At 40.9% G+C, this 16,184-nt stretch overlaps 1 protein-coding gene across 2 annotated transcripts in view; it reads left to right on the top strand.

The window, feature by feature from the left end:
* Positions 1 to 16,184, top strand: part of nebl (nebulette) — a 352,049-nt gene that overhangs the window by 187,938 nt on the left and 147,927 nt on the right. For both annotated transcript variants that reach the window (XM_068007103.1, XM_068007102.1), the window contains exon 4: positions 13,177 to 13,284. In XM_068007103.1, the coding sequence (XP_067863204.1) occupies positions 13,177 to 13,284 (108 nt within the window). The remainder of the gene's footprint in view (positions 1 to 13,176; positions 13,285 to 16,184) is intronic.

Here is a 16,184-nt window from a genome sequence, read left to right as displayed (position 1 = left end):
TTCAGCCACTTGCAGAGAGACAGGACAGCATTACATGACACTAGGCAATTTGGTTTGGCAAAGTTTGTGGAACAGCGCAAAGTTAATCTAAACAAATTGGTCAGAAACCAACAATGCTTCTTGCAGACCACTCAAGTACTCTGAAGGCTAGCCTCGAGAGTTTGGGAGGCTGATACCTGGTTTTATAAAGGTTGATGTGCCATTATATTCAGAGCTTGACACTTTGGAGGTTGTTCATATAGGAAAATGGAGATAGTGGTAATGCTAAAAGCAAGTGTATTTTTCCATCTCGTGGCAAGTTAGTGGTACAAATAACACATACAACACAGGGCTTAAATAACTTTCAGGAAATTACATTTTGCCACATTTTACAAATTTAAAAAAAAATTAAAATAACATTAATCTTTGATCTCACCATTCTTGTCTCCTGTTTTTATTCTGTGCTGTCTGTTTTAGTTATTATTTTCTTCAGTTTTTATATTTAAAAGTTTTTTATCTTTAATTTTGTTTGACATTTTCTTCAGTCATATGAAGCACAAATTTGTGTCTTTGTACTGTTGCTTTCTACGTGTACAAATCTCTTGATTTTTGTAAGCTTCTCACTCTAACAGCAGATGTTTTTGGTTTATCTTTTTAACGGTTTGTTGTTGAGTCTCTATGCCACTTAGTTTGTTTCCTTCCTGTAAACGATCGCTGACTTTACTATCTGGTTGACATGGTCAGTGCCTCGATTTTCCTCATTCTGGTTCCTTGTGCTGCCTTTTCTTTTCTCCTTTCATCAGGAATGTCTGTTTTGTTGGATTTCAGTATCTAAACCTCGATTTGTTTTGTTTGGATTGGTCTTTCTACAGCTGTATAACCTCTGTCAGCTGACACCATCTCCTGGGCTGAGTCCAGCGTATGTGAGAACTGGCAGTTTTGACTTGCATTAATGATTTCTTATCTCCTGCCTCTATGGGACTAGTGCAAGATTCTAGAGCCTGACAATTGTTCATTTTAATGAAACACAAGTTTTCACCTTGTATCACTTCCACATTGAAAAATCATCGCTCATAATGACAAGCTATTCTTTTAACCCGCTTACAGTTTCAGTTTTAAATTTAATTTAATTTTTGAAAGACAGGGAACACGATTTTGATTTCTGTTGTTAGATAAATAGTTTCTCCCTCATGTCATCTAGTGATGGTGGCAGTGATGTATAACAACCAGATTTAGCCTCCTGGGTGGTATCCTTTGTTTTTACTCCATAACAGAAAGCAAAATGTCCTCTGAATATCTGAGAGGTTTACCTTCACTTGGCAAAGATGGTGATGGTGATTCAGTCAGTGTGTTCTCCTTCTGATAGCACACTTCAATCTTCATTTTGTTTTTGATCTCCATGTTTAAATCAATTGGTGGCTTGATTCAGTTAATCCCTATTTCGTTGTAAGTAATAACTGACTAAAGCAAATCAATCAGTTTTAGAATCTTTCCATAGAACAATTATTTTACTATTTATCATAAATCTCTTTCAACTTGGGCAAAAAAAAATTTTCCATTAAGACTGATAATCTTCAGGTAGAGACTAACGTTGGTAAATTAATTTAGTTAGTAATGTTTGCAGATCTCCAAGCCAATTGGGAGGAAATACAAGAATAAAAATTGTAATTTTGTTTGCAGACAGAAAAAAAAATTCCTCTGTACAATCATTTTTAAAAATAAAGAATGAATATTTAGTTAATATACCTCTGTAGAAACTGAGGCTTTGATGATTTGATTGTAGTAGATATGTTATAGCTACCATGGTGAATTTTATAGTTTAATTACTCTCTAATAACTGCTAAAGAAATAAATGATTCTGGCTCCTTGCCTGTCTCCAGCTCCCACTATCTTGCCCCCTCTTCAATGCTCCAAACTTCCCGCTCTCTTTTCTCAAGCTGTCCTCTCCAGCACCTGATATCCCTCATCCTTAGATAAGTCACCCGGTCCGGATGGGATGCATCCTAGGTTGCTGAGGGAAGTAAGGGTGGAAACTGCAGCAGACACCATCACTGATGCAGAGGCTGCTGAGAAACTAGTGGAGTCATCGGAAGTGGTTGTTATTGGGTTTTTTAAGAATGTGGAAGGAAGCGATGCCAAAATATTCCTGCAGGTACTGGCCATAACCTTCCAAATGTCCTTAGATACGGGAGTGGTGCCAGAGAACTGGAGAATTGCAAATGTTACACCCTTGTTCAAAAAAGGGTGTAAGGATAAACCCAGCAACTATAGGCCAGTCAGTTTAACCTCGGTGGTGGGGAAACTTTTAGAAACGATAATCCGGGATAGAATTAATAGTCACTTGGATGAGTGTGGATTGATTAGGGAAAGCCAGCATGGATTTGTTAAAGGCAAATCGTGTTTAACTAACCTGATGAGCTTTTTGCTGTGGTAACAGAGGGTAGATGAGGGCAATGCAGTTGATGTGGTGTATATGGACTTTCAAAAGGTTTTTGATAAAGTGCTGCACGGTCGGCTTATCATCAAAATTGCGGCCCATGGAATAAAGGGGCAGTAGCAACATGGATACGAAATTGGCTAAGTGACAGGAAACAGAGTAGTGGTGAACGTTTGTTTTTCGGACTGGAGGGAGGTGAACAGTGGTGTTCCCCAGAGGTTGATGCTGGGACCACTGCTTTTCTTGATATATATCAATGACTTGGACTTGGGTGTACAGGGCACAATTTCAAAATTTGTAGATGACACAAAACTTGGAAGGGTAGTAAACAGTGAGGAGGATAGTGCTAGACTTCCAGAGGATATAGATGGGCTGGTGGCATGGGTAGACACGTGGCAGATGAAATTTAATGGAGAAAAATGCAAGATGATGCATTTTGGTAGGAAAAATGAGGAGAGGCAATATAAACTAGAGGGCAAAATTCTAAAAGGGGTAAAGGAACAGAGAGATCTGGGGTTATATGTACACAAATTGTTGAAGGTGGCAGGGTAGGTTGAGAAACCGGTTAACAAAGCAGACGGGACCCTGGGCTTTATAAATAGAGGCAGAGAGAACAAAAGTAAGGAAGTCATGATGAATCTTTATAAAACATTGGTTTGACCACAGCTGGAGTATTGTGCCCAGTTCTGGGCACCGCACTTTAGGAAAGATGTGCAGGTGCAGAAGAGATTTACTAGAATGATTCCAGGGATGAGGGACTTTAGTTATGTGGATAGACTGGAGAAGCTAGAGTTGTTCTCCTTGGAACAGAGAAGGTTGAGGGGAGATTTGATCGAGGTATTCAAAATCATGAAGGGTCTAGACAGAGTGGATAGAGAGAAACTGTTCCCATTGGCGGAAGCGTTAAGAACCAGAGGACATCGATTTAAGGTGATTGGCAAAAGAACCAAAGGTGACATGAGGAAAACTTTTTTACACAGCGGTTGGTTAGGATCTGGAATGCACTGCCCGAGGAGATGGTGGAGGCAGATTCAATCATGGCCTTCAAAAAGGAAAACATTTGCAGTGCCATGGGGATGGGGCGGGGGAGTGGGACTTGCTGGATTGCTCTTGCATGGAGCCGGCGCGGACTCGATGGGCTGAATGGCCTCCTTCCATGCTGTAACCTTTCTATGATTCTATCCCTGTCTCAGGTCTCCGGTCTGAGCAATAGTGGCAGTGAGTGGGAAAAGTATACAGTAAAATCAAATTTCCCATCAGCTGCTCCGAGTAATGGGGCATCTTACATGTTAGTCACATATTCAATTTTAGTATTTTTGGGGGTTGGAAATAAGGGATATTGTCTTATACATGTGCCACCTTATGTGGGAGTGTATATCGTTGTTTATTGCATATTCGTTGCATCATGGTCATCATTGATACAACACATTGCTAGCATGAATCCCTCATGACCTGTTTATAATTAGTAGTTCCTGCAACAAAGTAGGTGATGGTGGCTCATTTTACTTCCTCCAATCAATACACGATTCTTCCGCGTGTCACCTTAGATGGAAACCCCAAAGGAACAGCATGAACGGTTGTGTGCGCCATTTTCTCCAGGATTTCCGCTGATCTCCCACAGAAGTTATGGTGGGAAATCAGGAGAACCCCAGTGAAAATTACTGATGAAAATCTTGAACCTAAGTTTATTTACCTCAAGGGAAATTTAATGATGGCCAAGCAGGCACAAATATTTCCGTAATTTGCTTTCAGGCACCACCCAGTGGTCTTAACCTGCAACTGCATGCAGATTGAAAATTCGAAGTTCTAGCATCACAGACTGTGACATCAATGGAAATCTCATTTCAACTCCTTGCATGGAGTACGCCCACTCTTCCCACCTACATGCAGTACTCTACATGTGTCGGCACTAAATTTCATCTGCCGTTTTTCTGACCACTTAGTTGTTTTGTCCAACACATTAGTTTGATTTCACTGGTCCTCCTAGTTTGGTATAGTCTGCAAATGTGACCACTTTGCATTGAGTTTATTGTGGGTACAGCTGCTTTCTTGGTTCCTGTTGCTACTTCTTCACTCCTTCTGTCGCTATAGCCACTTTCTGGCTTCCTGTTATAGCCATATCTGCTTCACGGTGTCCACAATTTCTTTCTCTACTCCTCCTGAGCCTCCAGCCTGTTGTGTTGGTCTTGTGGCTGCTTTTCCCCATCCTCCTATGGGCATGGTCATTTTTTGTATTCCTGTTATGGCTGCATTCTTCCTTGCTGCTGCTGTGGTGATTGCTATTTGGCTTGCTCCTCATACTTCCCCCCCCCCCCCCCCCACCCCGAGATATTTCATCATCTCAGTACTTTTTAAAAAAAAAATCCATACCCTCCAGTTTTTGTGACACTTATTTTGTCTCCCCACCCCACTGCTAACAAACCCCAAGGTCACTTTCATGCAATGCTCACAAGTTCTACAATATTTCCCCCATCAAGTGCTGCCAAGATCTCCCCACCCTCTGAATCTGCAAACCCCCAAGATCATCCTCTTTCATAGTGCTGCTGAACTCATCCTCAGTACTGCCATGTCCCCCAACCCACCTTGAGCAACACTATGGGATATCTGTTCAAAATATATTAGAAGTCTTGCATATAGCATGGATTAGCTATAACATTTTATATGTGATGCTCAAACTAATTTCTGCTTGAGTGCTTCCATCTCCATCTCCAAGGGAAATGGCACTGTTATTTTTAAAGTGCCACCTGCAGAAGGCCTATAATAACAACAACAACATGCATTTATATAACGCCTTTAATGTAGTAAAACATCCCAAGGTGCTTCACAGGAGTGTTATCAAACAAAATTTGACACCGAGCCACATAAGGAGATAGTAGGACAGGTGACCAAAAGCTTGGTCAAAGAGGTAGGTTTTCAGGAGCGTCTTATAGAATCATAGAAGTTTACAACATGGAAACAGGCCCTTCGGCCCAACATGTCCATGTCGCCCAGTTTATACCACTAAGCTAGTCCCAATTGCCTGCACTTGGCCCATATCCCTCTATACCCATCTTACCCATGTAACTGTCCAAATGCTTTTTAAAAGACAAAATTGTACCCGCCTCTACTACTGCCTCTGGCAGCTCGTTCCAGACACTCACCACCCTTTGAGTGAAAAAATTGCCCCTCTGGACCCTTTTGTATCTCTCCCCTCTCACCTTAAATCTATGCCCCCTCGTTATAGACTCCCCTACCTTTGGGAAAAGATTTTGACTATCTACCTTATCTATGCCCCTCATTATTTTATAGACTTAAAGGAGGAGAGAGAGGTAGAGAGATGGAGAGGTCTAGGGAGGGAATTTGAGCTTAGGGCCTAGTCAGCTGAAGGCACAGCCACCAATGGTGGAGTGATTAAAATTGGGGATGCGCAAGAGGCCAGAATTGGAGGGGCGCAAAGATCTGAGAGGGTTGTAGGGCTGGAGGAGGTCGCCGAGATAGGGAGGGGCGAGGCCATGGAGAGATTTGAAAACAAGGATGAGGATTTTAAAATTGAGGCATTGCCGGACCGGGGGCCAATGTAGGTCAGCGAGCATCGGGGTGATGGGTGAACGGGACTTAGTGCGAGTTAGGATATGGGCAGCAGAGTTTTGGATGAGCTCAAGTTTATGGAGGGTGGAAGATGGGAGGCCGGCCAGGAGAGCATTGGAATAGTCAAGTCTAGAGGTAATAGAGGCATGGATGAGGATTTCAGCAACAGATGAGCTGAGGCAGGGGCAGAGACGGATGATGTTACGGAGGTGGAAGTAGGCGGTCTTGGTGATGGAGCGGATATGTGGTTGGAAGCTCATCTCAGGGTCAAATAGGAGGCCAAGGTTGCGAACGGTCTGTTTCAGCCTTAGTCAGTGGCCAGGGAGAGGGATGGAGTCGGTGGCTAGGGAACGGAGTTTAAGATGGAGACTGAAGACAATGGCTTTGGTCTTCTGAATATTTAGTTGGAGGAAATTTCTGCTCATCCAGTACTGGATATCGGACAAGCAGTGTGATAAATCAGGGACGATGGTGGTGAGGTAGAGCTGGGTGTCATCAGTGTACATGTGAAACCTGGCATTGTGTTTTCGGTTGATGTCGCCGAGGGGCAGCATGTAGATGAGAAATAGGAGTGGGCCAAGGATAGATCCTTATGGGCTTCCGAGGTAATGGTCAGGGAGCGTGAAGTGAAGCCATTGCAGGTGATTCTCTGGCTACGACTGGATAGATAAGAATGGAACCAGGCAAGGGCAGTCCTACCCAGCTGGACGATGGAGGAGAGGCGTTGGAGGAGGATGGTGTGGTCAACTGTGTCAAAGGCTGCAGACAGGTCGAGAAGTATGAGGAGGGATAGTTTACCACGGTCACAGTCACATAGGATGTCATTTGTGGCATTGATAAGGGTCGTTTCAATACTGTGGGCAGGGCAGGAAACGTGATTGGAGGGATTCAAACGTGGAGATGCGGGAGAGATGGGTACGGATTTGGGAGGCAACAAACGTTCAAGAACTTGAGAGGAAAGGAAGGTTGGAGATGGGGTGGTAGTTTGCAAGGACAGAGGGGTCAAGGATGAGTTTTTTGAGGGGGGTGATGACAGCAGATTTGAAGGGGAGAGGGACAGTACCTGAGGAGAGGGAACCATTTACAATATTAGCTAACATGGGGGCCAGGAAAGGAAGTTGGTTGGTCAGCATTTTGGTGGGAATAGGATCGAGGGAGCAGGAGGTGGGTCTCATGGACATGATGAGCTTGGAAGAGGGTATGAGGGGAAATAGGAGAGAAACTAGAGAAAGATGCGAGTTCAAGGCTAGGGCAGGGGAGAACCTTAGGGGAAGTTTGGCTTGTTGGGCTAGGGGAAGGGAGGGAAACGGCAGAAGCAGCTGAACAGATGTTCTCAATCTTAGTGACAAAATATTCCGTGAGCTTCTTGCACTTGTTGGAGGTGAGGATGGAGGAGGTATGGGAGAGGTGTTTAAGAAGACGTGGGCCTCTTGCCTGGAACTCCCCATGCTGCCTCTCCCATTGCTGAGCCCTCTCCAAGTAGCCTTCCCCCTTCCCTCCTTCATCCTACCAGTGCTTCCTTTTTGCACTGAAGACCCACTCCCAAAAAAAATGCAATGGCTGTGTTCCCGGCCATAACCTGGGGGCTAGCTTTAAGTTTTGTTTTAAAGCGCTTACTCTTAATATGCTCTTTCTACTTTGTGTAAAAGTGCAGTAAGCACTGTAAAGAACTTGACACCCAAGACGGCAGTAATGGGGCTGTTTTCTTAGGGTGGGTCTCTACAAACCACTTTGTCAGCAGTGAGCCCTGTTTTAATAAGTTAAAGCACTTAATGAACAATTGCAGCATTAGCACTTTAAATAACTAAAGTAGGCTTTCCAGCACAGTGTTGTGCAGCCCTGAAATTCTGGGAAGACCTTGGGCAGGAGGACATTTATATAGTGCAGTGGGGTGCCCGCATCATTCACTGTTGTGGGTTCCACCTTCGAGTGGGGGGATGGAACTCGCAGGCAGAGCCTTGCTGCAGCGCAATTCAGCCTGTGGTCACTGGGAGCAGCAGCAGTTTAAAAAAAAAATTAATTGGCTCGTTTGTCATTAGGCTGTTTTCTGTAATGCAGTTGATTTGCTCTGTGATGGAACGTATTGCAAAACTGACTGTTTAAATTTTAAATGCCCATCTGAGGCCCTGAGCAGCGTTGGATGCCAGGGATGCATGTCCCTTGCGCCTGGCTTTGCTGGGACCCTATGACGGGAAACATGTCGGGTGTTATATGATCACTCCCGCTTCTGACACAATTTTTGACAGATCGATAAAGGGGCTGGGACGTGGCCTAACCAGTTTCTCCTCCCAACCACCCAGGTAACAGCAGTTTTATGTCACAGGCCTTGGAAATTTTGGGGCTTTTATTTTTAACTTTGCTCCCTACCTTTTCCCTCACCATTATTTTAATTATAACTGTACTAATTCCTTCTTTCATGCTCAGACCTTACCCCACAAAACTCTTCTGTGCTCACCACCACCAAATTCTCGGGAACACCTAACTCTCCTTTTCGAACCTTTCAACACTTCCCATCACTGAACTTTTTCTACCCATTTCCGTCAGTCTTTTTCTCACTTGCTAGGACCAGTTTTTTTTCCTACAGCCCCACTGTTCTTTTCATCCTTCCCCAATACTTCATACCTCCACACTACTGAAGCTAAACCCCCTCCACCCACACTTATGCCTCCTTTACTGTATTTTTAGTCCTACCATACTAGGCGGTACGGCTACCTTTCTTTCATTACTTCTGTTCTTGCCTTCAGTTTCTTTGAGCTCAGCCCAACACCATTTTGCCTGTTGCCTGCTTGCAGTTGATTAAAAACAAATCAAGGAAAACAATTGGTGCCTTTAAGTTGCATTTCGAATGTTTTTCTGCTCAGGTTGTAGTTTCATGTCTTGTGTGCTCTGGGGTTCCTGATTTTCCTGATAATTTAACCTGATAGTCTACCTGCTGGCTGCTTAGAGGAGCTTTTAAAACCTTCTAATTGTGTTTCTTTTGCTGATTTTATAATTTGGTTTAGATATACTCAGGGTTCCTTTTTGAGCGTTTCCAGTAAATAATGAATTGGAACAAAGCCATTGTGGCTGGTGGTTACTTGGTGTGTAAAACATGTCAGGAAACTAACTGAATCCTTACAGAAACCTTTGAACCTCCCAATTCTGTTTCTTCTTCTCCTTGTACAATTTCATGCCTTCAAAGTACTCAGCACAAACAGCTTTTTTGTGCTGTTGAGAGATCTCTGACTCACTTTGAGCAATACCACAAGGCATCTGATGGTATAATTTTAAAATCCTTGATTTTTTTTTTGAGTTTGTCACCTTTGAGACACTAGATGAGGCTACAGTCACAACTCTAATGTTCCAGTACATTTATTTCAGTTGGTAAGGTAATGCTGTAATGGGTACTGCCTGCAAAGCACACTTCCTCCATCCATGTCAAGCTTTGAACCTACTTCAGCATGCTTGCTCACTCCAAGGATTTCATAGCTGAAGGTACTTTGCTGCTCATCATTTATAAATCATAAAATTTTATTTTGAAAACAATTTGGACATTTTTTGTATCCTATTTGATCCTGGCTCTCTCGAAAATTAACAATTGCTGTTTCTCCCGCACACAGAAAATAAATAAATATATTTCTGCTTTCGTCACTTGCACTCCAGGGCACCAAAGCTGAATGTATCTTGGTGCTCACTATTTATAGTCTACTAGATTTTACATTGCAAACAAGTTAAACTATCCCCACTTCTGTTACTTCCTTTTTCTGGGAAGAATGGATTGTTGCCCATTTCTGCTGTTGAATGCGTTCTGTTCTCTATTTTATGTGGTTGAAAAATATATTTAAAAATTATTATACTTTCTCAATGAAACTATTAAAATATTGATATTTTTTCCTAGTTGCTACTTGGAATACATTTAGTTTTTGCCTCTGAATTTTTTGAACTAGTTTTGGGTTGTAAATGCATATGTGTTTATGTATGGCTATTTTTGCAAGTTTGTGTGTTTGTAGGCATGTATATGTTAATGGCTGATTGTTTGGTGTGCATGGTTCAAAAATAAACGGCATTCATAAAGCACCTTTCTTGTCCTCAAGACATCACAAAGTGCTTCACAGCTATTGAATTCTTGCAATCTCTTGAGGATTCAGAATTCCTGCATATGCAACCACATTCACTCGCTTCCGCTTACAACCGCAGCAACAAGACTTGGGCAAGAGCAATGGAAAGGTGCTGAGGGGCAGAGAGGGGGAATAAACCAGGTGTGGTACTCGAGCTTGGACTGGTGGGGTGGGGAATGCTAGCTTGAAATGGGTCGGGGGAGAAGAATGTCATCGTGAACTGGGGGGCGAAGGGGGAAGAGTGTTGAGTTCAGTTGAGGGTGGAGAGGGAGAAGAGTCGACTGCATGATCTGTGAGGTCTGGTAGGTGAGAGATGCCTCTGTGATTTGAGTGGTGGTTGGAGAGGGTAAAGTGTGTATGCCGGGAAAGAGACAGCAACTGTTGAGCTGGCTGATCCAGTTATTCTGTTGAAAACCCAGATGTCACTTATTTCTCTTAGATTTTGTATCTTTTTAAAAAAAAACATCAATTGTGAAGTGCAAAGGTGTGTCGCATTGACCAGAAGGCATCATTTTTTAAAAGAAAAATTCAAACATTCTCGGAGGAACTTGTCTCCAAATCCCCCCCTTCCCCCACACATCGTGTTCATTACAGACTTCAAAATACTGGAAAGTGCACTGAATAATGTGTCAAAATTCCAAAATTTAATGTGGTAGGTATTTGCTCAGATCCCCTAGGATCTAACACTTGTAACCTCTTCAGGCTTATGTATATTGACATTTTTTCCCCTTGATACGAATGAAGGAAAATTTGTATATTCCTATAGCTAAGTTCTATCCCACTGCACTTTCAGTGTAATTGCTTGGTTTTGAGTTATTAGCTTTTTTGAAGTTGTCGGTCACTGTTTGCAAGTTTTCTAGATTGTCGTGTATGGAATAAATATAAAAATAATGTGTCAGGTACTGTTACAAACAGCCTAAATGTTGCATGCTCTTATTTTGTGTGCACATTGTACATACATTTACAGTGCAGTATTTCCCTGGGGCTATCTATTTTGACTGAGATCTGTTTTTTGCAAAGGATGAGCTTAAAAATAAAATGCCTGAAGGAAACATATTTTCAATCTTCATTGAGACCTCCCTCCTCCTGATTTGCTAAAGGGATTAGGGCTGGAACAGATAGGTTTGAGTAAGGATCTTGTATTTGTGAGGGAGATCAGTCATCCCAGAAAACCCGCAGCATAGGATCCCAAAATTACCCATTAACTAGACAAAGTGACAGGATGTAGATGGCCTAACTATAGGCAGTTTTTTTTTTACATTTTAGAGATAAAAATTGGATGAAGAGGCATCAAATTTCCTGAATTTCCAGTTTGTATTGCCAGTATGCATGAGAAAGTTAGGAAGTGCTGTCACTCCCTAGGACCCTCTGTCCCTAACACACTCTCTGGCAGACCTTGATACCTCCACCTTTCACTGATGCCCCAAGACACTGGAATCTTTCTGCCTCACCACAGTGCTTTGGCATCACATTCTTTGATTGTCTTAAATTTTATACTCGGTAAACAGCATAAAATCAGAACTCTGAACTATGAGTAGTGAGGATTATCTAACAAAATTCATAAACTGAACCACTCAATTTGCTCAAAATATTTTTTTCAGTTGCCATTTCTTCTCTTCAACCAGACCACTATACTCGAGGAAAGTAATTTGCAAATAAAGGTTTGTCACATAATAAAGAAATAAAGATTACATATTTCACAACAACATTACCTATAAAATTGTAGTTTGTACTTTTTATTAACCTTTTACTCAGGTCTCAACCTGTCTGAAAAGTCTAGGATTGGAGCAGATATTCTTCCAACAGGCGCCTATTCTATTAACTGATGGGAAGGAACAATTGCAGGAGTGCCTGCAATTCCCACTCTTTGCTCAGGCTGCAGCAGTAATTGAGTTTGCTTTTTCAAATAATTTCAGATGGCCTGGAATAGGACCATTGGAATATTTTTGAGATACGGTTTAATAGCAAAACTATTTTCAAGTGCTTATTTTTAGATGAACAGAGAGCGCAAATATCCGAACAACGATGTAAATCGCACATCACGCCGTTCCAGCAAATTCCGGCCTGTAATTTCATGGAGTTAAACATTGGGAAGATCAAAGCCATCATCTTTGACAATAGCCACAAACTCTGTAGTCTTTCCACCAATTCCATACCCCTCCGTGGCTACTGTCTGAGATGGTTCAAAACTTTGCCATCCGGTTCAACCCCAAGCTGAGCTTCCAACCCCATATCCTCTGCGTCACAAAGACTACCTACATCCATCTCTGTAACATCGCCCGTCTCTGCCCCTGCCTCAGCCCATCTGCTGCTGAAACCCTCATCCACGCCTTTGTCACCACCAGACTCAACTATTCTAATACTCTGCTGGCCAGCCTTCCATCTTCCACACTATACAAACTTCAGTTCATCCAAAGCTCTGCTGCCTATTCCACACCACGTCCCGCTTGCCCATTACTGCCTACTTCCTGATCTACATTAGCTCGATCAATACATAGTTTGGCTTCCAATAAATAGTGCAATACATAAAATCAGATTTAAAAAATCAGTCCTGGAAACATATTTGTCTTTTTGGTGTTTGGTCACTATAGACTGTGGCAGTGAAACGAAAAAACGGGTGGCCAAAAAATACGGCTGCTTCGTCCATGATCCATACTAGCTGAGTTGCTCATCTGTTGGAGTAGTATATTTTTTTTACTGGGTGTCTCTTCTAGGTAAGGGTATAACACTGCCTGAATTTTGTTTTCAGATTTTGATTTACCAATTGCTGCACGAGGACTCTGATGCCATGCCCAAGTGATTAATTGGTGCGTTTTGTTGAGATTTGTGTCATTGCATCACAAAATAAAAGGTTTGCCAGATATTTTTTTCTGAAGATCATAAACCCAATTATAGTGCCCTGACAATAGTACACAAATAAGTCTTCAGAATATTAGCACATTTTTTGCATCCCAGAAATCAGTGTGAAAATTATTTTTTATGTGAAAGCCAATAAAATTGTGTCTACGTATCTTTATTTAAACAAAGACACAGCTAAATAAATTAAGTTGTGTACTTGGATATGCTACTTTGAATTACATTTTCTTTTCCTTCCAGGCCAAATACAAAGAAGACTTTGAAAAGAACCGGGGAAGAGGATTTAGCATTGTTACTGACACTCCTGAACTGCAAAGATTAAAAAGAACTCAAGAGCAAATCAGTAATGTATGTAATGTTCTGTGTGAGAACATGTATTAGGGCAATGTTTTATAATAATGTGTATAATATAGCACAATGCAAATTGTACTGCAATGTTGAGAGAGGATGCTAATGTGTATGGTGAAAATAGAATGCCTGGGCATAGAATGTGGAATGATATGGGAACTCGAGATAATTCTCCCCCAAACTATCTCCTGTTTTTCTTTGTAATATACAATTCCTCCCACTCGAGAGAAATGAACCAGAGAAATATACGGCACAAAAGGAGACCATTTGGCCCATTGTGTCTATGCTGGCTGAAAAAGAGCTTCCCAGCCTAATCCCACTTTCCAGCTCTTGGTCCGTAGCCTTGTAGATTACAACAAATGCTGTGTTAATGTGTTCATACAATTATAGTTCTCATATAATCAGAAGTTTTATTTCACAGATTCTGGAAGTGCATGTGAGACTGTGTGAGTGCTTTGTGACATAAACATGGACATATATGCACAAAAAAGCACCCATACACCAGTTATGAATGTAACCATCACAACTCAATTCAAAAACAAAATGTTTAAAACTACAGTAACCTTGCCCTTCCTTTTAAAATTGTATTTACTTGTTTTCCCATCTCTTAATCTCTGAAGGTCTGTGCAGACTGAGGGGATGTTAGGCTTTCTTGATCTTCCACTACCTGAATTAATTCAAGTTCAATACATCTTATGTTAAGTAAAGGTACCAACACACAATCTGTTCCTCTGTGCATTGTCTGTTGAAGACCACATGAATAGTTGAAAATTTATATTACTGAACTTTACTTCTAAAGAATTAATTTGTCCATTTAAAGAAAAAAGCCAAATTCCAGTTCTATTATTTACTTCAAAGTAAGAAAATTGTTGAGATTAGAATCAGAATTCCTGTGGTCTTTAAGAGTTGTGTAAATGCAGTGGATCACTTAACTTAAGCTGCATGAACTAATAACATTAACATGGAAATGTTTGGCTGAGCACAGTGGATTTTTCTGGTGTTTGTTATCACCAAGAATTGTTTTTACACCACTCTAAGGACCATTAAGGCACATTGACAGCACAATTAATCATTTTGAGTTGAACGTTTTGAGTTTCACAAGTTAATTTTCGGTGCTTCTACAAAGACGAATGGACATTGAAGAATACTTCACTGTGAAATAAGGTAGGACTTTTTTATTTGAACTTTTAAAAACTTGAATTATTTTGTGTTCTGAACTAATTAGTAACTGAATAAATCAAAATATATTTTTTCCTACATCTGTGATAAACATTAAATCATTTTATTTTCCAGTTTATTGCAGAAAGGCCACTGTCACTGAAAGCAAACCCTGAAGGTACAATTTGTGAAATATACCCTTAGTGAGTTAACATGTACTTAGAATGGTATGTGGACTTAGAATGGAGTGTGGACACAGCAAGGTGATGAATCATGTGAATAAATTTACATCTGTATATCATTAAATCTCAGAAAATGTTTGCAGTGTGGATTATGTTAACACTTGTTAATTGATCTTTGATGGTGAGTTGTTTTAGTGAATAATCTGTTGATTTAGTGAATTAGCATGGTGTAAAATGACATCAGTTGGTCTTGTTAGTGTAAAGTGAGTGCTTTATTTGATGAGATGATGCAAGTAATTTCCTAATTATTTTGACTAATATGGGATATCAAAGCTTGCTTTAAATTTGGCACACCATTGCTGTTGGCTGGTTTTTCATTATAAGTATGTAATAAAAGGATTTGTGTTATTTTGAATGCACGTCATCAAAATTCTCTGAAGCATGAAACTGATTTTTTAATAATTCCCTCATCTGTCTGTTGAGTAGTATGATAGCTAAAATATTTAACTTTTTTTTGCTGAAACCTTGCAAGTTCCTTCCCATAACTAGAAATGTTTTGTATTACATGTGTACTTACATCACTAATGACTTAAGTTTTCTTGAAATTGCTTTAAATATATTTAACAGGAGACTTTCTCTTTGGGTTTCTTTCAAAAAATAGGTAAGTTAAGAACTATCACTGCTTTTTTTTTCAATTTATATATTTTGGTGAATTTTTGTACTCAAGATGAGGGATTTCAGTGCTTCAAAAGGAAATATTTTTGCATCCCGTGACAATAACAAATATTTCAAGGTACGATGTAGCATGACCATAGTTCTAGTTGCTGAGTTCCAACATTATAGGAACGGGAGTAGGCCATTCAGCCCCTCAAGCCTGTTCTGCCATTCAGTGAGATCATGGCTGACCTGTATCCTAACCCCATCCACCCGCCTTGGCTCCACATCCCTTAATGCCCTTGGCTAACAAATATCTATCGACCTCTGATTTAAAATTGTTAGTTGAGCAAGCATCTACTGCTTTTTGTGGGAGAGAGTTCCACACTTCTACCACCCTTTGCGTGAAGAAGTGTTTCCTAATTTCTCTCCTGAATGGCCTAGGTATGATTTTAAGGTAATGTTCCTTTGTCCTAGACTTCTCCACCAGCGGAGAAACTTTATCTACCCTATCAGTTCCTTTCAAAATCCAAAAAACCTCAATCAAATCATCCCTGAACTTTCTATGTTCCAGGGAATACAAACCTAGTTTATGTAATCTCTCCTCATAACCTAACCCTTAGAGCCCTGATAACATTCTGGTGAATCTGAGCTGCACTCCTTCCAAGGCCAATATATTCTTTCTAAGGTGCGGTGCCCAGAACGGTACACAGTTCTCCAGATGTGGTCTAACCAGGGCTTTGTATAGTTGTAGCAAAACTTCCCTTTATATTCTAGCCCTCTAGTTATAAAAGCGAACATTCCATTAACCTTTTTGATTATTTTTTGTACCTGACTACTACATTTTAGTGATCTGTATACATGGACCCCTAAATCTCTTTGGACCTCCACTGTTCCTAGCTTTTC

This window comes from Heptranchias perlo, chromosome 2 (genome assembly GCF_035084215.1).
Source record: "Heptranchias perlo isolate sHepPer1 chromosome 2, sHepPer1.hap1, whole genome shotgun sequence".
NCBI classification, from domain to species: Eukaryota; Metazoa; Chordata; class Chondrichthyes; order Hexanchiformes; family Hexanchidae; genus Heptranchias; species Heptranchias perlo.
The sequence above is the reverse complement of the archived record's forward strand: the minus strand, read 5'-3'. Positions and strand labels throughout refer to the sequence as shown.